This window comes from Caenorhabditis briggsae (genome assembly GCF_000004555.2).
Source record: "Caenorhabditis briggsae complete genome, chrIV, whole genome shotgun sequence".
Classification (NCBI taxonomy): Eukaryota; Metazoa; Nematoda; class Chromadorea; order Rhabditida; family Rhabditidae; genus Caenorhabditis; species Caenorhabditis briggsae.
In genome coordinates, this window is record NC_013487.2 from 11,629,876 (window position 1) to 11,655,255 (window position 25,380).

Here is a 25,380-nt window from a genome sequence, read left to right on the forward strand (position 1 = left end):
CAATTCATGGGAACGTTAAGGATTGGCACGTATACAGAGGTCTTGATATAGTCTGATCGTTCCTGTTTTTTCATCTTTTGGTTTAAAAGGTACGGTAGTTTTGTATTTAGAAGTCAAGGCTGGTAAAATTAAAATACTAAAGAAGCTGATAAGATGTTCCCTTTGATCTTAACCTCGACATTTCAAGTTTAAGATCAAATGGAACTCTGTCTCCCCTATCCGAATAACATTTATATACTTCTTGGAACCCTCGTGATGTTAGACTCGTGAAGTTCCAGAATTCATAAACCAAATGTTCTCAAATTCAGATTTCCATCAGTCATATGCTTCAGATCATTGAGCAATCTTGAGTCTTTAAGATAATCAACTAAACTAGGATGGCGCCCAATTACTCGGACTGATAAAACCGGGTATAGTTTTAAACACCCATCTTGGAATCACGAAAATTGGTAGAAATATAACGTTTCATTCAAAGCTATTGAAAACTTTAAAACGATTCCTCAAGTCTTGGTATTGTTATGATTGACCAAAGATAAAACGTTTCTTGCACTCCTGATGTGATTTTCATGAGATTTCAACAAGCAATAACTCAGCTCAAAGGTGACCAATTAATTTGAAATTTTGTCAGTTTACTGATGAATTCTATGAATTTTTGCACTCCAAATTTGAGCACAATAGAACGCTTTATTCACATTTTATAATAGTACAAACTTGAGCTTTGTAGCTATGCGCCAACTTGTAGAGCTCTCAGATCTGCTACACAGATCAACAACTCTTCGTACTATTTTCCTCAAAATACGATAATTGAGTTTAGATAGAACATATCAAACATCGTATATTTGACGCAGTTTTTCGGAGGTTCAAATTGTCATCTAACACCTTTTTCACTACATTCAAAGATCAGAGAATTTCTGATTTTATTTTGGAGTATTTATCCAAATCGAATGACTTTCCCGAATTCAAAAATGCTCTGACCTACTCCATTTTCAAGTCAGATGCCTCTCACGTCATTGGCACCACCAGGCATCAATTTTGTATTCTTGAAGAATATGACCAACTCAAAATTGATAGCCTTGGAGGGTGTCTTTTCATGAAAACAAGACGAAAGAACAAGGAGAGAGGGCAAATATTGTTATTGGGGACTAATTGAGGAAGCAAAGGGAATATATGGAAAGTAATTTCGAAGGGAATCCGCTGTTTGGCAACATTAAAAAGTCAGCAAACATCGTTTTCGGATACAAATGGCAGTGATATTAAACTCCTCTCTGCATGGAAATAGATTTGGAAAGAAGAAAAAGAGGGTTCTTGGAAAATCATGAGGGTTGGAAGTGGGTGCAAAGAGAAGAAGTCAGATTCCAGGAACATTTCTGAGAGTCTTTGGTCATGATTCCACTAGTTTTGGCCCGAAGATGCAAAGTTTTGAATCTCAGAACTTTGAAATTCGAATGATGTGCTCCGAATTCTGATTTACATACTCCGTAGAGCTCATGAATATTTGAAATTCGAATCTGAATTTCAATTTCAAGGTGGTGTACGGTGGCTTTATTTTACATGGAAAATCATATAGATTCGCATAAAAATAAAGAAAAATCCCAAAGAAAATAAATGTCTTAATTGAGGAAAACGAACTTAAAAAAAGATTTCTTCGGAAGTTGGCCCTTCGGGACGAGCTTGAGTTTTCTAGTCCCTCGTGGCCGCAGCCAGAATACTTGAATTTTTCTTGATTTTCAGAGTGTTTTTTTCAAAATTTTTCAGGTCCAGAAATCTGAGGTTTTGATTTATGATGGAAATGTACAGAACACATGTAATGAACTCGAGTCATGATTTGTGAAATAAAATATTTTGAATCAGATGTGTGTGCAAAAATGAATCCACCCACAATCAGGAACCAGAAATCTCAAATTGTCTACACCCCCAGAATAAATATCTTTATGATTTGTCTAGTTATAGCTAGTTATAGCAAAACCCATATATTGAATTATAGTTACTCTGGAAATACACAGAATTCACATTTTTGGAGTACATTCGATGGTCTAGAATCCGACTCGGCCACCAAATACCAATTTCAAAACACAAAACGTCAGAAAGCGGAAGTGAAATTTTTTTCTTGCAAATTGAAAACTTTAAAAAGTATGGGAACATAGTCGATTGATGATCAAAAAGGAACTTCTGGAGGAGTCAATTATAAATAAATTTAAAAGCGAATGGAAAGAGAATCCAGTGGAAATTATAAATATGTTATAGGGGAAAGGAAAATAGAGAAAATTAAACAAAAACAAGTCAAAAGGAAAAAATATATAAAAAAGAGAAGAAGAGAAAGTAGCTCAACTTAATTCATTCGAAGGTTCACAATGGTGAGCTAAACGGATGGTGGACGAAAATTGTGAAAATTGTGTATACATAGGTCAGTTTCATGTTAGATCATCTCTGGATCATCAACTGCGGTGGCCTAGAAAATCCATGTTGAGAAAGTTAGGCCGAAACATTTTTTTGAAATTTTCAGAAATATTTTTCTGCAAAGTGTACTTCAGAAGAAAAAATATTTTTAAAGAAGCAGTAAATTTAGACAATGCTGTGCAAAATGGCGGCTGGCCGCGGCTCGATTTTTGAGGCCGAGGCCGGCCGCGGCTATTCTTATAATAACGCGTGAATTAAAAATCATTTAGTTTTTGAAGAATTTATTTTTTTTGTCCTATTTTTCAAAAAAAAATCTACGTTTATCATGAAACAATTATTTTAACAGGCCGTGAGAAGCCGCACGGACGGCCTCGGCTAGCCGCAGCTTCTTCAAATATTTTTTCTGAAGTCGCGGCCGGCCGTGGCACAGCGTTGAGAACGAGCTAAAACAGAAGCAGTTAAACAGTTCATATTCTATGCGAGACCACCATCACGTCATTTTCCAAAAAAAAAATAACTCGACATAATTTGAATAACAAAAAAAAGAGTTTTATTTTTCTCGAAACAAGAGAAGTCAATTTTCAAAAATAGTAGTCGTTCGCTCGGTACGACCTTCTCCTTTTTTTCGTTCAAGGAGGCGCCCGTATTGTTCGACTCAAATGAGCTGTGGCGAGTGGAACAAGAAGGGGGAAATGGAAATGAGACATAAAGAACAAAAGTTTAGAAAAGGAAGAGAGAGAGAAGGGCGCCAAGTTGCATAACAGTTTCATTTCGACCGTATATGTCAAGGACAAGGCGTTTTTTGTGTGTGCAAGCTCATTACATGACCGAGTTTTCGAACGGAAGAGAAGGAGATGAGGAAATGAATCCTGTACGGAATCGGAATGGATATGTTGCCGAATGCGTCACTGAGGAAATTGGAAAATGGGAAGAATATGACAAAGAGAGAGGGAAACTGTATGAGAAGAGTCATCAGAAAAGAGAATGAGTAACTAGCTGAGGAGAGAAGAGAGCATATAACTTTTTATGAGTCAATGTTAAAGGATACGGACGAAAGAAGAATGGAATGTGGAGATGAATAAAAAGAGAGGGAATGAGACGGGTGAAAGTGGACAAGGTACCATTTGGAAGAACTGATTAACGGAGGCTGTTTCAACAGAACTAACATACCGTAAATGCTTTGAGCTCAATTATCTCGGTGCTTATGAGAGGTATAGAAAATCTGTCAACTGATAAAATATTTATGATATTGTGATAAACAATTTATCAGTTCAAAACTTTTGGATATCTTTTACAGAAACTGAGATAAATTGGCGCGGCATTGAAAGTTATTGAGCTCAACGTTGCAATGGGGATCATTCTATTAGAGTGATTACGGTATGTTTGAATCATCTCATTCAGTGGATCAAATTCTAAAATTTATAGTTTGCTGATTAAGCTCTACTGTGTGTTAAAACCGAAATTCGGCACTTTGAGGACACCCTTAAGATACTGTAAACACTCTAATAAAACGCATCCTCTAACTTTCAACTTTGAGCCAATTATCTCGGTTTCTGTGTAAGATATAAAAAAATGATGAACTTGTATAATGTTTCCCATATTATGATGAACAATTTATCAGTTGACAAATTTTTGATATCTCTCATAGAAACCGAGGTAATTGAGCTCATAGTACATGTATAGAATGGGGTTCTACTATAACATTTACGTTAGGTGGGTTACTGTATTCAAAAAAAATCAAAATTTATATTTCTTCTCAACTCTCTTAAAATCAAGGCTGTGCCACGGCCGGCTTTTACTACGGCCGGAAAAAAAATCGAGCCGCGGCTGAAGCCGGCCGCGGCCAGCCGCCTTTTTGCACAGCCTTGTTTAAAATTCAAAAGATCAAACTACATCGATGATCTCATCACATCATTCTGAAAGTTCCACCGAGTTCAACGTCTTCTGATTTCCAGATTTCGCTAATTTCAAATTTCCTCCCATCTTCTTATTTTGATATTCTTTTTTCTAAATCATCGTTTTTCAAAAATCTTCAAAACTCCGGAAATCCGATGAGTCCAATAGTGATGTTATCAGGTTCAGGGAACGCACCGAAACGTGTGGGAAGAATATGAAGAAGAAGGTGGAGGATAATAATAACCTGACCAAGGGTTCGATGTCACCCCAGTCCATCATCATGTGAAAAATGAAAGAAGAGGTCATGTGAAAAAACGAATAAAAATGAACTGAACATCTGACTGAAACATTAAATAAGCGAAACCTAATCGGTCAATTTAAACCTAAAAAACATCATATCTAAATTTGGAATCTTTCAATTAGAGTCGGTCACACATCAAAAGAAAATTGGAGGAAGACCTAAATTAGAGGCTGGAACGTAAATACAGTTTAGGACACGAAGTTTTCGAGAGAAGGTCATAGGATGAATCAGCAGGGATGTTCGGAACGGTCTTCGGGATTCGGAAAATTCCGAAAGTTCCGAAAATTACAACCATTTTCAGAATGAAATCTCGACCGGAGCATTTCTGAAATTTTTTTTGTAAATTAAAAAAAAGTTTTCGGAATCTGAAATTTCAAAATTCCGAAAATGCAAGGTTTCTAAATTCCAGAGTTCCGAAATTTCAGAGTTCTGAAATATACATTTTCGAAATTCCTAAGTTCCGAAATTCAAAAATTCCAAATTTCGGTAACTTTTAAACTCGGTATCTTGCAAAAAAATTCTCAAAATCGGAAAATGCCTAAATTCCGAAGTTTTCAAAATATCAAAATCGGAATTTTTGACATTACGAACAACCCTGCGCATTAGTAATTTTGTAGAATAATGTAGATCCGAAAGCTCAATCTTCTGGGATGTCAAAAAAAGTTGAGATAGTTAAGTTTCAAAAATTCCTAAAAGTCAGTTAGGACAAAATTTTAAACATTTTCGAAAGTACTGTCTAAAAAACCATAAGAACGATATAAAAAACCACCTGAGAGAAGACGAGGAGGTCACACTTTTTTTGAACTGTTTCAAAAAATTTCCGCTAACCTTCAGAAAAAAACCGAAAAGAAAACCGTGTCTGAAACAACACAAAAGCAACATCTTCATATTTCGGTTTACATCAGAAAGTGAATTTTTCTTGCGGGGGGAGAAAACCCATTCGGTCAAGGATCGAAATTGGAGGAGAGAAAACTGGGAAAACACAGAAAGAAACAATTAGGTTTATAAATACTTATCACTACAACCTTTTAATGATCTATCGCTTTCTTCCTCTTCTTCTCCCTCTGTTTCTCTTTTTCTGAAGAAGTTCACGGGTTAGATGAACAAGAAAAATAGAAGAGAAGACAAAGAAGAAAGCCGCCAGAAACAAAAAACCATTCGAATTTTTTTCATCGTGTTCCTCTTCAGCTTTTCGACGAAGAAAAGAAGCTGGAAGCAACATTTTTGATGGGTCGAAACATGTGTCGAGATAATAAAAAGAAGGTTTATGGCTTTGCACTTGGAAGGACCCACAGAGAAAATGAAGCTAGAGAGGAAAAAGTTAAATATTCACTTGGAAAAGTTTTTTCCTAACTTTTATCTTTGAGCTAATTTTTTCCGGTTTATATCAAAGATATCAAAAAGTTGTCAACTGACAAAATGTTTATCATAATATCAGCAACATTTTAGCAGTAGACACATGATTGATATTTCTCACAGGAACCGAGATAAGTTACCTCAAACTTGGTACTCCTGAAAATAGGAAAAAATCACCAAAAATAAAAAAGTAAACTGAAAAAGGACCAAATACCAAAATGTGAAGGAATTTTATCAGATTACTGTCTTATTCTCTGTCAAAAAAAGAAATAGTTTTGGCTATCAGTCAATTCGTCAAAAATGGTATGAAGGGGGTATTTCGAAAAAAAATTCGATGAATAATTCATGAATCATCTGGAAAAGACGATTTCTGAAATCATAGTTTTTTTTAAATTCCACATTACAAAATGTGATATTGTTTACAAAAACATTCTGGAATAACTTTAGGTTTTCTTGCAAAAAAATGCCAAAGTTGTATGCAAGAATGATAAACAAAAAAACGGAGGTAATTGATATCAAACTGCCGCCCAAACCGCCAACTTTGAGCTTAATCTCGATTCCTGTAAAAGATCATACTTGCAACGGGCCGGGCCGGGCTTTTTTCAGAATAGTTTTTTTCACAAAAAAATTGAAAGAATTTCTGAAATTTCAATTTTTTTTAAATTTGGAGGACCCGGGCCCGCCGGGCCGGGCTGGACAGGGCCCAAATTTTGCAAGTATGTAAAAGATATCAGCAAGTTGTCAACTGACAAAACGTTTATCATAATATCAGCAATGTTTTATTAGTTAACGAAATTTTGATATCTCTCACAATAATCGAAATAATGGAGCTCAAGGTTTTGGTATTTTATATTGAAAATAACAAATTTTGAAATTTACTTCCAGAAAATTCTTGAATCTTTAGTCCAAATTTTTTATCGTTACGTCTTCTCAAGAAAAAAGAACACAACATACTGTAAACTAAACCGATTAGTTAGCCTTGTTTCTGTTCTTAAAGTGTAATGATGTCTAAGTCTGAACCTCTCGAGAAGAAATAAACAACTCCAATTAAAAGTACAGTCTCTTGGGACATAAAACCTTGTCTAAAGGTCACACTAATTCTACAGTAAACTGAAAAAAATGTTCTAAAAAGTTTGCAGACAATCCAGCTGGTAGAAGTGACAGGCAGCACACAAAAGTGGGCGGAGTCTTCTGCAGATTCCACAGCTGCACTTTGTCTTTTTTGTCCCATTATATTGATGTACTACCCCCAACCATTCATTCCCATCTGTCACTTTTCATGGTTCAAAATTGATGAATGTGGTTGGAATTGCACATCGAAGAAACATATGGATATGATTGACAAGAAATCACTTCAGAAGATAGGAAAAATAAGAACATTGACTTCCTTTTGACATGATTCAATTAGGAGTAATTAGGCGAAAGAAATGGGTTGGTAGGTGGTGGAATGAAAAGAATGGCAAAGTGATGGAATGGCAATAAAGAAGATGAGTCAATTTTAATGCAGGGTTTCAAGAGGATATGGGATTATGAATGTTTTTAGAAATGGAAGGTATAAACAGTCAGGTGGCCTGACACTTTTGGAAATACGTAGAGAGGATTGCTTTTTACTAAAAAAAGAGAGCCCATGGGATTTTAGATATCATTAGGCATTGAAAATTATATTGCAAAAAATAAGAAGCTCTTCAATACGCTTCTAATTAGAAAAACCGTTTGCAGTTTTTATTTTCGAAAAATTTTCGAACCATTTTTTCGATTTATGTCAAATATCACACACTCCGGTTTCGGGCCTAACTTTCTCAACATGATTTTTCTAGGCTACGTAGTAGATTGTCCAGAAATGGTTTAACATGCACCTGGTATGTTTTCTAGATCATTTCAGCATTGTAGCCTAACTTTTGCACGTTGATTTTTTTAGACCGCCACTTTCATGGCCTAGAAATGACCTGGTATTCACCTGACATGTTTTCTAGACCACTTCAACTTGGTAGCCTAATTTTTGAAAGTTTAGTTTTCTAGGCCACCGTGGTAAATGGACTATAATGACTTGATATCTCGAAAAGTCGTTCGAAAGATGTCGAAAATCACAGAATCCGATTTCATGTGAGAAATAGAATGACCTAACTTTTTCAACATGAATTTTCTAGGCCACCGGAGTTGATGCTCCAGAAATGGTCTGACTTACACCTGATGTGTTATCTAGGCTATTTACCTTGATGACCTAACTCTTGCAAGCTGAGTTTTCTAGGCTATCAACTTTTAGGGTCTAGAAATGACCTGATGTTCACTTGGCATGTTTTTAGACCTTTTTAATATGATGGCCTAACTTGAGTTTTCTGAGCCATCGCTTTGAACATTCGTTCAAACAAAAAATTTTCGAATATAGCAGTTTTCGAAAAATTTTCATGCAAAAAGCACGCAGTTATGGAACAAGCAACAAAATTTGGACTTCTCGACAATTGAAACAATTCTTGTGGAATTTCAACAGATGACCAAAAAGTGAAATCACTTCAATCGCATACCTCACACACTCTCCCAAAAAATCCTCATGTATTGTGTATAAAACGGACGGTTTGAGGTATGAAAACAAGCGAGTGGGGAAAGTTGGAAAAGATGATAAAAGTGATACGAAAACAGACGGAAATTCCTTAGGGGATGACAGGAAATTCCTTTGCGCGGGTATTAATATCCGGACGACGACGACGGTGGTCGATTACCGGGGTGGCAGGAAATGGAGCAAATTGAGGATTCAGAAGAAAATGTTATAGGATGAGTGGATTATGTCATCGGGATGTTTGATTCTCGAGGAAATAGTTGGTGGAGAATAAGGACGTTCCTCACTGGTTTTGATAAGGATTGGAGGATCATTGTAACATAACTTGACAAAGAGGATTACTTAATAATTTTGATTGATAATTTTTGATGATTAGGACTTGTTTAATTATAACTTTTGTGATATCGAATACTTGTCCTAATTGGATCTGACTAGTTCGGTTTTTTAATGATAGCTGAACTACCGTAAACGCTCTGATAGAGTGCCACACAAACCGTCAATTTTTAGCTCCACTATCTCGATTTCTGTGAAAGATATTAAAATTTTGTCGACTGATAAAATATTGTTTATCTTATGATAAAAAAAATTACCCGTTGACAAAATTTTTATACCTTTGACAGGAAGCGAGATAGATTGACTCAAAGTTTAGGCCCTTCTATTATAGATGTTACGGTATATTAATTCAGATACAAGAAGTTTTTCAAAGTTCAAGAAATCGTTATATTAGTAAATTAAACGTTGCTTGAATTTAAAATATCTTTAGACCGGAAAAGTAAAGTTCTAAGATGTACATGATGAGATTAGAATCCATTTAGTTGCAGCTCATGAAATCTAATTTAATGCGACGGTTCGGAAGTGAATCAGAGGAAGTGTGACGAAATTAGTGGGATGATATGGTGCTGTTTTCGAACTCGTTTTAGGGAAATTCTAGATTCAAGAATCAGTGGTACAAATTTCTTGGGCCAATTCTTTTAAAAAAGGGGTTCTTTTTCTATAGATATTTTGGAAAATCGGAGATCAACCTCCGATCCTCATGGCGGTTCTAAACTTTACAAGCCAATAATTCTGTTCAATTGAGAATGAGGTTACCCTGATCTCCGGAACATCGCCACCCCTCTGGATTGATGATCCCTGAACTCGAGATAATTCGATTCTCCAGAAAATCAACCTTAAACTTCCTCTAATAATTATAATTGATCATAACAGAAGAAGTAGGAACTGATTTTCGTATGAGAAAGAAAACAAATTATGTTTTTATCGGAAATTTTACAAAAAATAAACGGAAGGAGGACCAGCTGGAATTGGTGTCAGTTGGGGGTCATCATATTTATGAAGGAAGTAAAAACAACTGAATGGAAAATATGGTTAGGAGGAGGGGGAACATCTTTTTCAAAAAAATTCAGAAATTAAAGGTTCTGGAAGATCACCTACCGTATTTCCTCTAATAGAATTCACCCCAATTATTAGCTTTGAGCTCAATTATCAATCTCTATGAAAAGTATCAAGAACTTGTCAACTGATAAAATATTTTTCATAATATTGCCAATATTTTATCAGTTGACAAAATTTGAGAGATGAATTGGTTCCAAGCTAAAATTTAGAGTGCCCTTCTATTACAGGTTTTACAACTTTCCTTAATCTACAGGCATTAGCAGAACAATTAAAACTTTTGAACTTAGAATTCTAACATCTTCAAAAAGACAAAAACATCTTCAGAAATTCAGAACGACGCCTTCTGATGCTTCTTCTTCTTGGCGCATTGTCCACCCTTCTGATTACACAGTGCACTTTTCTTCTGTTCTCCCCCCACCACCTCTCATTCCGTTTTATGAATAAATGAGAAAAAGAAGAAAGAACAAGAGTCATAAAACGAAATAAAGAAGAAAAAGAAGAAGAAGAGGTCGTCGTATTTTCTACAACAAAACGAATAGGATCGATTGAGAGCCGTAAACCATTTGGAGGAGGAATTTGAGAGCAGGAGGAGGTGAGGAAGAAGCATCCAATAATAAACAAATTGTTCTTTTGGAGAGTAAGGGAATGAGGGTGGAACAAGAAGAAGAAAGAAATGTTTAGATTATTTGGGTGCACTTTCAAAACGTGCAACTTTTTGCAGAAAATTTGTCTTCTTTGCCGGAAATGAATGAGAAGATTACTACATAGATAATGTTTCCCTAAAAGTACAGTATACCTAAAAAGCTAGCTATAGAAGTTTTTAAAAGAAGCTTAGGAAAACCTTGATTTTCAAGGTTTTCCGAACCGATCTTTCGATGCTTTTTTCTGGAAGTTTTGGTTTCGGTTGGGTTCAATCGGCTTATTTGTTTTGGGTGATTTTGTACAAAAAAGTTGTCAACTACAAAATTGAAGGTATATATTTGTTTAGTATAGTCTGAAATTCTCAGGCAAATTGAAAAATTCTGGATTTCTTTTGTAGGGATCCAAAGTTGACTATCGTATTCGCTCTAGAAACCCACCCAAACTTTGAGCGCAATTATCTCGGTTTAGATCAAAGATATCAAAAAATTTTTGACTGATAAAATATTTGCAATTTTATGATAAACAGTTTATCAGTTGACAAAATTTAGATAACTTTCACAGAAAATGAGATAATTGAGTTCGAAGTGGACGGTGTTTGTGGACTTCTATTAGGGCAAGTACGGAAGGTTACTGTATTCAAAAAGTTTAGAACTCGTTCAACAACATTATACATCCGACCTTTATCAAATTGAAAATGCTTGATGCTGTACGACACAAATTTTGACATTCATACATTTTTTACTTCAGAATGACTCATAGTTTTTGAATGCTAAATTTCTACTAATGTTAGGACCTACACGAGTGCCTAGCACGCAGTAGTCAACAAAAATTTTTCAAATTGAAAAAAAACAAGGCGAACATTTGTGATATCTAACTCATTCATGAGTAATCAGCAACTAATCCAAATCTTGAGATTTTGTTTTACGGTCCCATGATTTGAAAAATATGCCGAAAACATGACGATAACAAATCCAAGTCAGGATTAAACAAAATTGAAGTTTTAGGAATTTTAGAATGAATTTTTCACATCATGTGTTCTACTTTTATACTAAAAACGTTCAAAACAAGGATGTGAGAACATTGACTCAGAAAGAATGAGTTTGGCAATGATCAGAATATTTCAGACTATTCTTAAACGTAGGGGGACATGAAAAAAAAAGTCTCGATATTTTGTTCATATAAACCCCTCGAGGAGATGAACTTGTGGAGCAAACATTGAAGATGTGGCGTAGCTACCGACTGCACTACGGTGGCGCAAGCTCAGGCAGCCGAACGATGCGCTGGGTGAACACTAAACACCGTACACCGTTAAGTCTGAATGCATACCGTAACTCCAAAAAAATCCGGAAAATCTTCTTTAAAATAGTACACTTTTTGAAGAAAAAATAGGAAAAAGTAACTTGATAGGAACAGAAACTCAAAGAAGAAACAACCACAGAAAAAAGCGAAAAAGGTTTCATGAAACTTTGCCTTCTTCTTGCTCCACCTACTCTCCTTCTCTCTCCTGACAACTGACATTTCTCCGTTCCCAGAGTGTGATTTGCCACGTCATGCGATAAATGATTGAGGTTGCAGCAGCAGAAGCGAGAAAAAAGATAAAAATTGATAGGGGAGGAGGAGGAGTCTGAAGGAGATATGAAGTGAGTCACTTGATGATGGGAAAAAATGTTGCACAATCCATGTTTTAGTGTAAAAAAACGAGATGGTCTCGAGGTGAGAAACATGAAAATCGGTGTGGTTAAAAGACATGGAAAGGAGAACAAAAAATCGGGGGTATGAGAGAGAAACACCGATGGCCGTGGCTGAAAGTCCCACAACGACAACTACAGTAACCTGCTTTCATCTAGTTTTCTGTTATTTTCCGCAAAAAGTCGCAAAAAAGTTCTTCCGACACAGATGGGGAGGGAGAATTTTCACTACAGTAACCCTTTTAACTTTTAAATATTTTTCCCTGCATGCAGCCTACAGTAATCCCTACAGCAATCCTTAGTGAAAAAAATTACTGGAAACGGACGAAAATCGGGATAACAAATCCGGGAAAAATATTTTTAGGTTACTGTAGTTGTCGTTGTGGGACCTTCGACTACTTTCGTATTAGCTAGAAGATCGAAAGATCACATTTTGCCAGCTCATGATCAGTCTAAAAATTGTGAATAAACAGAATGATAGATCAAAACACACATTGATCTGGAATAATTTATAAAATGTGTTCAGGAGAAAACATTTCAGCAGATAAATAAAAACATAGATTAGTCATTGTTGATACCCGTAAACTAATATGTTTGGCTATAGCATCAGGGACGTTCGGAACGGCATTTTTGGAAACTTTTTGAATGCCTTGAACGAGTTTCAAAATTTTCGGAAATTCGGAATTTTATAATTTTGAAAATTCCTGCATTTTGGAATATTCCAATAGGAAATTTTCGGAATTTCAGATTTCAAGTAGGAACCTCACAAACATTGACTGGTGAAAATCTGACAGACATATTTCGAAAACGCAAAAAAAAAACAATTAAGTAATTCTGCTCGAAACCTACAAAGAAACTTTTGGTAGTCTCCAAAAACTTCAAATTTTCACCTTAACAATTTTGAAGAATTTTCAAAATTCCCTTCCAAACATCTGAGCAACCATCCACAAAATATTCTCAGGCGAAAATCTGGGATTGGGACTCTTTCTAGAAATTGAAAACGGTCAAATCAAGTGGCTGAATCAAAACTGACTATAATATAATATAATACACTGAAGCGGTGGACGTACATGAGACGAACACATTAATATCATAATCAAATCAACTTGAGAGAGAAATGGATGAAAACTTATTAAAATGCTAATCGACGTTGGCCGAAAGAATTGTCAAACAGGTATGTCACTATACGAAAGGGCGGAGTGCCATCTCCTTTCGTCAATGTTGTCCTGACGACGTTGGGCTCGGATTCAGAAAGGAAGATGACGTAAAGGAAGAAAGATCTCAATCAATGTGACGAATTCAATGAGACTCGACGATCTGGATGGAAGAACGCGGATGAGGAAGAAAAAGATGCACGTGTGAAAACGATCGGAATTTCGGATGATTTTACTCGACCCTCCAAGAAAAGAATGTATGTGGAGGTCAATTAGAAGACAAGGTGGGTTGATGGAGCTAATTACTGAAATTCCAAAAAAAAAAACTTATTTTTGTTGCAATAAAAATATCACACTGTTTTTTTCCGGAACGTTTTTTAAAATATATTTTTCTCGCGGTTTTTTCGATAGAATGCAGGCAGCGACTCGGCAGTTCAATTTGAAGCTTTTGCTTAAAGACCAGCGCATTTGACTACGGTATTTAAAATTTTCGCGTCCGAGCACATTTTCTTCACAGCCTAGAAAAGTCGCAGTGTGAAATTTCAGAGAGATCACTTTGAAACTTCACGAAGAGAAAAACTATCGTAAAACCTGTATTAGAAGGGCCCCATCAATATAAAGGCCCCTCTAATAGAAGTGCCCTCCGAGAGGGGCTTGGAAAAAATAGAAGGTCCCCCTCTAATAGAAGGACCCTCCGGAGGTGCCTGGGAAAAATAGAAGCGCCAGCCCCTCTAATACAGGACGGTATAATCTAATTCGAACTGAAAAAAAATAGCAAACGAAAATCTCACAGGCGGCGCTCGTGTCGATTTCCGAAGCCCCTCTCCCAAATCCGATACTGTATGAAAGAAACTATTTAATTTCTGGGAATTTCGTGATTTTATGAACCAAATATAGATTTTTAGTAGAAGAATGATCGCTAGAATTGCCGATTATTTCACAGAAAAAAACTTTAAAAATTGGAAAAATCACGACTTCCTCGCATTATTGGTTTTCAAAGTTCCAAGAATCATGGAATTCGAGTTCTTAAAGAGAAAATGAGATCAGGATCAAGTCCTTCTTCCAGCCAATTCTCCCATGAAATGAAGCTTCTTCTTATTCTTCCTTTAAACCAATTCACCTTTTCTCCCACACCACTAACATCATTTTCCAAATGCCAAACTTTATGACCGTATCATTCTGCGTCCGAAATCTTCTGCCCACACACTATGAAAGCTAATACGTACACTTCTTTAGGAAAAAAGAAGTGAGAGAGAAAATAAGAATTAAGATTGTTGTCTAAAATTGCCTAAAATTCCAGAAGTTCATTGGCTCTAATCATAGAGTCCACAGCACACACAGCACAAAAACAGTTTTTTGAAAAAGATGAAACCAATTTCATTGTGTGAGGATCATAGAAAATGCGAATTTTTTTAGGGGAGAGGACAAAAGAAAAAGTTGATGAGGGATCTTGTGTAGAGGGGATATCGAAATTTTACACTTTTAAAAATAGGAACAGTCCTAGAAAGGGGGATGAAGAAAAATGTAAGGCATTCCGTTTGAAAGGAGAAAAGAGAAACAGGTCAATGTACACGTAACAAGGATCGGATCGGAAAAAAGAGTTTCCATTCAATTATTATAATACGGAAAATTTTTAGGACGTTAGCTAACAAAAACATTAAAAAACAAAACATTTATTAGGACTTTAAGAAGAGTTATTGTCTCGTGGACGGAGAGATTCCACACTGTGTTTGTACATGACCGCTTGCAGATCTTTGAATAGATCACAACCTGACAACGGATCACGGGCTTCCACTTCACGAGCCATTGTGCAGATAAGTTTGCCTGAAAAAAATTAGATTGATTGTTTTGATATTGGAAGAGGGAGGAGGGGAAGGAATGCTTTGACGTCAATAAGTTGTAAAGAGCCGATTAGGCTGGAAGAGAAGATCAGAAAGTTTATAGCACTTCGTGGGTGGTTTTAGGAAGACTTATTTTGAATAAAGCAGGAAAAGCTTCGCAATTGTTTTAAATTTCATCGAACAATTAAAAAATTAGCAAATCCACTCTAAAAAACTCCAAAAATTCTATTTTTCATCAAACCACCATTAAAATTCAAATTTTCATTCAAATATTCCGTGATTCTATTATCCTTGTCAGAGAAAAAAAAGGTTGAGTCGAAGTGTATGCGAAGTTTGTAAACAAATATCGGAAAGCGTAAACAAAAAAAAAACGTAAACAAACACAGTTGAAACGAGTGCGACAGTAACCCGGCGGGAAAATGTTAATTTACCTATTTTTTAGTTTTTCTCATATTTTGCAGCAAATTTCGTCGAACATGGTTTGTTTTTCATTGTTTTTTGCGGTATTTTAAGATATATTCGACGAAATTTGCTGCAAAATATGCGAAAAGCTAAAAAATGAGTAAATTTAATATTTTCCCGCCGGGTTACTGTCGCACTCGTTTCAACTGTGTTTGTTTACGTTTTTTCTGTTTACGCTTTCAGATATTTGTTTACAAACATCGCATACACTTCGACTCAACCTTTTTTTTCTCTGACAAGGATAATACACACCGGTGTTTGCGGACTTCCTACCGTAACCCTAGGAAAAAATTTTACTCGTCCGATTTTCCGGAACAAAAAACATTTTTGTCGCAGAAATGGCTAATTATTGGGGACATTTTTCGTTTTTATCTGTATACAAAACTCAAAATACTAACCTAAAAGTGACCACTTGTCGTCGACTTCTCCATTGGCGGTGGCGTTTCCGTTAGTCGATGAACTTGTTCCATTCATCATTGCCTGTGCTTGAAGAAGTTGAGACGATGAAACAGACGGCATCGGTGGAAGAGACGCAGCCATCGTCGTCGATGGTTCCATTTTCTTTAGAAGCGCTTGCTGGAGAGCACTCTGTTGAAGTCCCATTCCATTGAGCCCGGTGATTAGTCCGTTTCGTTGAAGAGAGGCAGAAGTCACTGGAATCATACCAGCCATGTTCGGAACACCAGTCTGAAAGATCTAAGAAGATAGATTTGGATTTGCTCTTTTCTATTATTCTGAGTTCTTACTTTTCTTAACTGCTTTTCCAATGGGAATCCACTTTTAACAACCGCCGTCGCTTGTGCTCGCTTCTGTGGAGGTGTTGCTATGAGATCTTCTTTTGGTTGTTTCGCCAACAAGTCCTCTCTTGGCGGAACCCACGTGGCAGTTGGCTGGAACTTTCAGAAACGTTATTTAGGACGTCCAGGGTGGCTCTCTTACCGGTTGTGTGCCTTTTCTGCCGTCGTTGTAGACAATCATTCTAGAACTTCCTGGCGGTGATGAGCTTCCTTCCGGTCTCATTCGTTTCGCTGGTGGCCCATTCTCACTGTTCCTGTAACCATCACTATACCAGTTAAGGAACTAGAGTTTGAGAAAAAACTTACATTAGCTTTCCTTGCTCTAACATATTTTTGAGTTCAGCGTAATCTGTAACTGGAATCGTTCCAGCAAGTCCTCCACCATTCACTCCTTGTTCTTCCTTCAGACTTCTGGCAACGAGATTCTCGAGAACTAATTTTATCGACTTGTTTCCGTTGGAAGACATTCCGAATTGTGTTGCAGCCGATGGCGATGACGCAGCCATTCTAGAATCTTCACTTTGCGATGAACCAGCCGGAGACGCCACTGTTGCACGAGATGGGAACCCCGAGAAGGAGGTTGATGGATCTGAAATGACACTTTTTATTAGTGACAGAGAGAGAGAGAGAGGGAGAGAGAGAGAGAGAGAGAGAGAGAGAGAAAGAAAAAAGAGGGCGGAGCTCTGCGCAGAACAACGGAGAGAGCAGTAGTAGTCATCAAATTTATCACCCGAAAAGGGTGCGGGAGCGAACGAGGGTCGGCATTTGTCAAAAAGCGACGAGTCATAGAGAAGAGGTGAGAAAGAAACATTGATGACCTGGAAGGGAAAAATTGTATTTTTCACCATTTTGAAATCTTCCCCCTCTTCTCTGGGGTTTATTATCGGTGTGCGAAATTTCCGTTGAGAGTTCTCACGGTATCTTTTTGTATGCAAAGAGAGACAGGGAGAGAGAGAAACAAATACGGTTGGAATCAGAAGTTCTCACGACTAAGAAGCCACGTTGTTTTGTATTGAACACAGAGCAGCGCCGAGCAGAGACTGGCCACGCCCACAAGCAGGTGCAACCACATCTGCTATTCAAAATCGAACACGAGAAAGTAACGCGAAGGGGCGGGACTAGAGAAAGTAGGTCATAAGACACCTTGTTACGGTAGGATAGGAGAGGGAACGTTGACCTACTTTTTGACAGTGTAAGAATACAGGAGCGAGTAAGTGGCTATGACATGTGACCGAACTTTGAGATGTTACAGGGATCAAACTGCTCAGGATGCGCTCTAATGAGAATGGGAAGTTTGAAAACGCATTTATGCAAACTTCAGATGCAAAATTCTAGGTTTTCCGCATATCTTTTGCAGTCTGGATTACATAATACAGTACGCATCTTTCATCAGCTTTAAATACTACAGTAACCCTAAATACTGAAAACTGTAGGAGAGGCCGAAAAGAACCGAAAAAGACAACGATGCCTTCTCCTCTTCCTTCTATTTCTTTTTCAAAAACGATGAGACTGCATGCACAGAACTCGAATATTGTGGGAACGGTGTGCGTAGAGAGAGCACACATCTCGAAGAGCACGTCAGAGACAATGTGGTGGGAAAATAGGGGAAAATGTGGACGGACGGGCGGACGGGATGAATGGAAAAGGGGACACACTGCCTAGGCAAAAAGAAGAACTACCATTTCTTTCGACGATTTCCCAGGTTTCCAAAAGGCTCGGTCAGAAATCGCGCCCCAAATATATTTTAGGTCAGACGAAGTTTATTTAGTGGACGTGGATTTGTATCGTTGTTCGTTTGATACTCAGCTAACTCTCACGTTTGCTGGGGCGTGACTTCTAACTAGGCCTTTTGGAAGCCTATGCGGTACGACATTTCTATGTCTATAGTTATAGACAGAGTGCATTTTTAAAAGATGAACATCTCGAGGATCCTTTGCAAAGACCTCTAAAAAAGAAGAGAATCCAGACTCGTATCAACTCTTGAAATGAAAATTTTCTTATCAAATCTTATCGGACTCCGCCCATTTTCTCTAACTAAACCTGCGAAAAAAAACCAACTTGAAATACTCTAGAGACTGCTCTTTGACGTCAATAAGAAGGGATTTTGTACGCTTCTAACCTAGTAACGAGACCAAAAAAGGATGAGAACACTGGATGGAAACGGAAGTGCATCGTCATCATCGTCGTCTTTTTGCAGAATCACACGTTTCCCATGCGATGAATCTTACTCCTCATGATGAGTATAGGGTCCAAGGAAGAAAGAAAAAAAAGTAGGAGGAGTGTTTTGTGTGAAGAAAATAAAGGGAAGACATAACGTGTCCCATCGTCCCCTACGCCGTTGTCGTCGTACGGCTGAAGGCCCGTGGTGGCTCCCACGAAGGTTCCCACGAAGAAGCAGGCCCCGAGTCCTAGGAATAGAAAGAAAGAAGAAGAAGATGACAACAAACATGGGGCCCCCAAATGAAAACTGACTAGTGGATGGGGAGAGGGACATTAGATTGAAAATTTCCGAGTTTTTGAAAATCCTCACCTTCGCTTTTGATGAAGACATCCGCCAGAGTGAGCGCAGGCATTGGATGTTCGGTTGATGTGAATTTGAGAGCCTGAAAAAAGAGATGAAAAAAGAGATTAAAGGTATGAGAGGAGAGGTAATGAGCAGTTAATTTATGAGAGAGATGTTAATTTATGAGAGAGCCCATGGGAATGAATTTCTCTTTGAAAATTGTGTGTAGCTAGGGTAAAACAATTGTAGGGATTCAAAAAAAACCCTTGAATTTTTTAATTTTGAAGATACTTGAATATTATGCTATTTCAAAAAAATCGACTCTTTGGAAGAAATGGCGGTGACCGTAGCCGATGGTCCCACAACGACAACTACCGTAGCCTTAATGCTTTTTTTCTTTTTTTTTCCAAAACAACTCGGAAAATTTGAGTTATTGATAGCGGAAAAAAGACTGAAAATTTACGGAAATCGAGAAATTAAAACCAGAAAATATGTTTAGATTACGGTAGTTGTCGTTGTGGGACCTTCGGAGCAGGACCATTTTGAAACCCACCGACGAATACATCGCTTATCTTTATCTTTAATGGTATCTGTCGTTATCATGTGGATTGCTCTCTCAGCCGGCCTGGACTAGTCCTGCCCGACTTCCTTAAAACCTAGGTCGGCAGGTGCCCCAGTTTACCCAGCAGCACCCCACAAGGCATATAAAAAGTGCTGTAGTTTTTTAGTTCGCTCTAGTAACTCACTCAGACGTGAAAAAGTCAAAACGGTGACTGCCTGAAATTGGAGTCACGGCTAGAATTACAGTAACCTAGTGACCGGTTAGGTTTGATATTCTGTGAGAAATCAGAGTCAGAATATGAGATTTAGTTAGCTATGACCTAGTTTGAGCCGGATTAAATTATTATGAAAGGGGAATAAAATGGGGAAACGTGCGGATTGAAATTCTAATATTTCTGATATCGGATAAGTTGATAACCCAGAAAAGATTAAATCTAATTTGACACGCCGGTGGCCGCGACCAATATCTACCGTAACCTACGATTTTCTCGATTTTCGTGTGCTTTCAGTTAATTTCTGTCACTGAAAAAAGGGAAAAATAACAGAAAAAATCGCCGAAAAGCAGTTTGAAAAAACAAGAAAAAAATACGGAAAATTAGAACATTTTTAGGTTACGGTAGTTGTCGTTAAGGGGCCTTCAGCCACCGTCGCTTTTCATCCGCAGCTTTGGTTTTTAATAATACAATCTGATTCAAAAAATAGTTTGTGTAAACCGAAACAAAAAACGAACATTTGCGATAGAAAAACTATGAGTGACCAAGGGTAGCCTTCAGTGGCCTTCAGGTCATAAAGTATAACCCGCCTCCTCCCCCTTTTCCGTCGACCTGATTCGAGCCCTTCTCTACATTATTCAGGCCACACACAGTCGTCTTCTACGTCGACAATCGACCTATTTTCCCGCCCGTCGCCCGTTTACTTGGCCTATTTCGGAGGACCGTAGGGGTCGGGGTGTTCTATCCCATCGCCTCGTACACGAGATTTCGATTATTTCAACACAGAATTGTTCGTGTAGTAGTGACCAGGGATAATTTGGTTACAACATGCCCATTCTGGGATATTTCTCCCCATCTGGATTTTCTTTTTATCCCACCCGACTATTCTACTGAAAAAAAAGCTCGCAGAACGAAAATGAGAAAAAAGGGCGGGGGATAGAAATGCGTAGTCCAGAAACAACAGCTGCCATCCAGCTGTCGAAAAAGAGCGAGTGCATCACGGTGACCCGTAGAGAAAAATGAGAAAAAATTGGGATAGTACGAGTCCTAGCAAGAAAAAATTGAACGGATAGTTGTGGGGGTGATTCACGGTTAGGACAGGGCACCAGCAAGCACCAGAGGGGCTTGAGTAAGAGCTACACATGAGAATTTGAAGCTAAAACATAGCAAAAACATTATTTTAAAAGTCGATTTTTCACTATCCATCTTTTCTAGTGGATTGTGACAAGTACCCGATGAAAAATAGCAGAAAACTATTATCTGGTACAAAAAAATTGAAGCTGGGTTCCACAACGACAACTACCGTAACCGAAAAATATCTATATTTTCCGGTTTTTTTCTCGATTTTAGTGCGATTTCATTCAATTTTTTCACTGTCAAAACTTTGATTTTCCGACTTATTTTGTGGAAAATAACAGGAAACTCGACAAAAAACGACAAAATAAATCCCGAAAGTGAATTATTTTTAGGTTACTGTAGTTGTCGCTGTAGGATCTTTGCCCACAGTGAAACAAGTTCATCTGTACCAGTTGGTATTCACAAACCGCGTCTTTCACTCTATATTTCAAAATGGCTATTTGATGACCCCCGATGGATTAATAGTCACACAGAAAAGGCACATCATCTACCCCGTCTCCCTTTCATTTGAAATATGTGTCCTTCAATGACCTTCGAAAATTGGTGGACCACGGAATTAAACGACTACAGAAGAACAACAAACCTCATAGTATCTCCATGTGGACGGTGTCTTGCTTTTCTCTTCATTCACAAACTTTTCTCGCAGCTTTGCATAAACTCCTTCCATAAATGAACCGGTCCACTTTTCTGTCGTCACCACATCAACTGTACCATTGAATTTGACAACCATTCTTCTAGCGATATCTTCAAAATGTTGTTCCCGCGTTTGCGAACTTCCTTTAGGTACATATTTAGGAGCCCAAATTTGTGGTATTTCATGAACTAATTCGATAAGTGCACTGTACATTGCCGGCGTAAAACCGAAATTGAATTCATCCACACCGTCATCTGCTGGTTCAATGAAAGAAAGGGCGGTGAAGTTTGATCCATTCGCCTGTTTCAGTAGTTTTTGAAACTGAGCCGACTGTGGTGTTAGATTGATGAATGCGTCAACTGGTGATCTTTGCTGAAAACTGAGTAAGTTTCTAGGAAGTCTTTGAAAATCTTGGGAGCATTCTACAGGAAAGGGAGCATTTTGAGCTATTGAAGTCGTATATGTGAGACTACTTCTGGTTTTTGATACTGTCGGCTCAATTACAGCGGATATATTTCCAGCTTGATCAGGAAAAAAATTTTTAGGTATTATTCTTGTCTACCGGCGATAAACCTCACGGTCGAAAACTTATTTAAAGGCGCATCGTCAGTTCTAAAGTGAAAAAAGTTAATTTTTCTGAGAAAATGCATGCGTCGTCGAGTTTTTCTACTTTATAAAGAAAAAAATGGCAGATTTATGAGAATCAGAGGAGAATTCGAAAATAGAGTAAAAATCTGAGGGGAACAGGCAAGAATGAAATAATTTCGAGATACGATATCGAAGGCGCATGTATTTATTCGAAAAACTTCGTTGTTTTCGCTTCAGGGCTGATGATGCGCCTTTAAATGAAGCATTGGCCGCTGAACAAGAATGACAGAAGACACTGCTACAAGCAGATCAGTCATTTGATTCCCTATAGAGTCCTTGTTCCAATTTCAGATGTACGAATACCTACCTTTTCTTTTGCAGGCCTTCCTCTTCGTTTTGAGTTCACCACTTGTCCTACTGTTAGCCTCGATAACATCGCTCCAAAATCGATTTGCTCATCACCAGCCAACGCGTGCATTTCATCTCGGAACAGACCTTCAGAAAAATTGTACTCTTCTGTCGCCTCCATCACTTTGATGATTTCAGGATCTGCGTACAATTGCGTTAGCTCATTCCGTCGCTTTTTCGGTAGACATCTGCAAAAGAATTCGTTTACTTTAAAGTATAGGTTTCAAAAAGTTCAGAACAGTAAACATCCATCAAATCTATAAACAATCGAGCCCACGCTTCGATATAGATCATATTGAACCTCAAAATTATTAAAAATCTTGAAAACTAACCCTAAATACGGATAATGTGGGTTACAGTACGGCTTCAAATAGTCTAATACGTTGTTGTATCGCCATTCGGTTGGTGAAGTTGTCAATGTGCACCGGTAGAAACTCTCCACAACCCAACACCATTTTTCGATTATTGCCCACACTGAAATTGGAAAGAAATAAAAAAAAATTTCAAAAGCACAACATACTGCTGAAATCGGGATTCATATTCGACAAAAATCCTGCGACCTGTCCGAATGAAGCAAGAACATCTTCCTTTGTCAACTTGGCTGTGGAATTCCAAATAGTCGGTCGCTCTTTGATGAGTGCCAAAAGCACTCCTCGTGATGTGTCATCGAAATTTGGTGGCTGCTGAAAATCGAGTTCACCTGTTTTTTTCAGATCATTCATTTTCAATGAAATTTCCAGGCTGAAAAGCTCACCTGTCCTCTTATTTCCTGTAATAGAAGGTAATAATTTTCGAGCAGTGTCATTGCCATTTTGTAAGTTCTTCAATTCTGCAAAAAAGAAGTTAATTTGAACATTTCTCGTTTCGCGCCATCGCAGAAAGAAGGAAGCGAGAGAGTGTGCAGATCGAAGAGACGGCAGAGAAAACCGTGAGAATCGGCGGCCGCCCGGTGGGTTTTCTATACCGCTGTGGGAAAAATTTCAGCTGAAAATTCAGAAAAAAAGTTTTAGTTATTTGAATATTCTGAAGGTCTTTACAGTCCTTCACAATCAATTCTAATGAAAGTTGCGAATCTGAAGACAACCTCAAAAAAGCTCTACACGAAAATAAACAGTACTGAATGAGCCAATAAACCATACTTTTGGAAATTTATAGTTTTAGGTTTTCGAGTTGCAAAAGAAGTACAACAAGGCTATGATTATCTCAAAAACTTTGTAAAAAGCCTACTGAACAAGTATAAAAGTGTCAAACCTCTCTAGTAAGGTACCTTGTAATTATTCGGCCCAAAACTGGAATATTCAAATCACATAGGAAAAAAGGAAAACAAACTGAATATGCAAGTCACAAATCACTTAAGGAAGAAATATACTAAAATACTAGGTTAGTGAGAAAAACTTGAAACTTCCCACTCATCGAAAAAGACAGATCGAAAGAAAATGGGGTTAACGAGATTCGGACCTTCGGGTTTTTGGGTTCAAGGAAGTTAATTGGTCTTCCGAATGAGCTATTCAAACAATAAGAGCAGGGCAGAGGTTGAGATCATGTGGTAACTCGAAAAAAACAAGAAAAAACACCAGAAATTCGTCGAAAACGGGCAAATTAGGAAATATCAGTAAGCCCCGCCCCTTTTTGATGTTAGGACAAGGATTCGGACTGTTTTCTGAAAATAGCCCGAAACAAGCAAACGGGCCGGGTATGTGTTGTGTTGTGTGTGTCTCTGTGTGTGTTCTCTCCCAACAGCGTGCCCTCCGTCTCGGCCTCGATCAATTCTCTCTCTCTCCAAACCACCGATGGGCGGAGTCATTCGAAGCTCCGCCCATCCATCTCGGCCCGCCGCTATTCTCTCGATTCTCTTCACTCGACACGCTCTCTCGTCGTCTCTGCCCTCTATGTTTGCCCTTGTGTTTCTCGAACGTCGAGTGGCCGGCGCAATGGGAGGAGGCATCTAGGACGCTTTGGGTGGAGGGGTGTGCCGATGAAGACGACGCAGCAGTAGCAGGCGGCGCAAAAAAAGACATCTCAGGGTTTTGGGGCTCAGGAAGAAGAAAAAAGTCGTGTGCAGGAGAAGGAGGAGATGGATGAATATGGATGGAGAACAAGGCCCTGAATAAAAAACGTTCTGAGAAAAAAGTACTTTTGTTCAAGAAGTTTTGCTAGATTTTTTTGAATTTTTTCAAATAAAAAAAATCCGAAAAAGTAGATAAAATCTGCGAAATTGAGAGATTCCTTCTCTCCAATATTGCTGTGTTTTCACCAAGTGGGCCAGAATACGGTATTTTTCCGGAACCTTTTCGAATGATTTTTCCCGACCTTTCTTGAATGAAATGCAGTCACCTCTGAGTAGCGACTTTAAAGCTTTCATGTCGAGACCAATCCCTTCTTACTACCGCATATAAATTTTTGCGTCCGAGCGCATTTACAAGACGTTCTGAAAGAAAACCCCCTCCAAATTAATTGGACCAGAATCCCTAAAAATATAATGGTAGGATGTGTGAGACTTTTCATCCCTAATAAATATGTATATTCATGTTCGAATTCGGAGCAATTGAATGCTCATAGCTGACAACGTGAGATTCAAAATGTTCTAAAAAGAAGTAATCCTCTTTTTAGGATTAGGATTTTAGAACGCGGGATTATTATGGGAAGCACTTTGAAGAACATCGAACAGACGAATGTTTGAAGATCTGTCGAAAGGAAAAAATCTCTAAAAATGAAACATTATAAGATCCTTGTTAGAATTCGAATCATATACTTTATTACCATATTTGTAAGGACTTTGCTGGAAAATTTTCAAAAATAATTGTTTCCCGCGTGTTTTTCCGGTACAATACCGTAAGACTCGACAGTTCAATTTGAA

At 37.8% G+C, this 25,380-nt stretch overlaps 1 protein-coding gene across 1 annotated transcript; it reads right to left on the reverse strand.

Annotated features, from left to right (window-relative positions):
• Positions 1 to 15,064: 15,064 nt before the first annotated feature.
• Positions 15,065 to 23,334, reverse strand: CBG17691 (the record flags this gene model as incomplete). Its single annotated transcript, XM_045235947.1, has 11 exons — positions 15,065 to 15,204; positions 16,082 to 16,379; positions 16,430 to 16,573; positions 16,623 to 16,734; positions 16,787 to 17,069; positions 19,011 to 19,083; positions 21,477 to 21,899; positions 22,483 to 22,711; positions 22,856 to 22,997; positions 23,044 to 23,206; positions 23,278 to 23,334. 11 exons carry the CDS (start codon positions 23,332 to 23,334, stop codon positions 15,065 to 15,067), a joined length of 2,064 nt encoding a protein of 687 aa, XP_045096270.1.
• Positions 23,335 to 25,380: the final 2,046 nt, after the last annotated feature.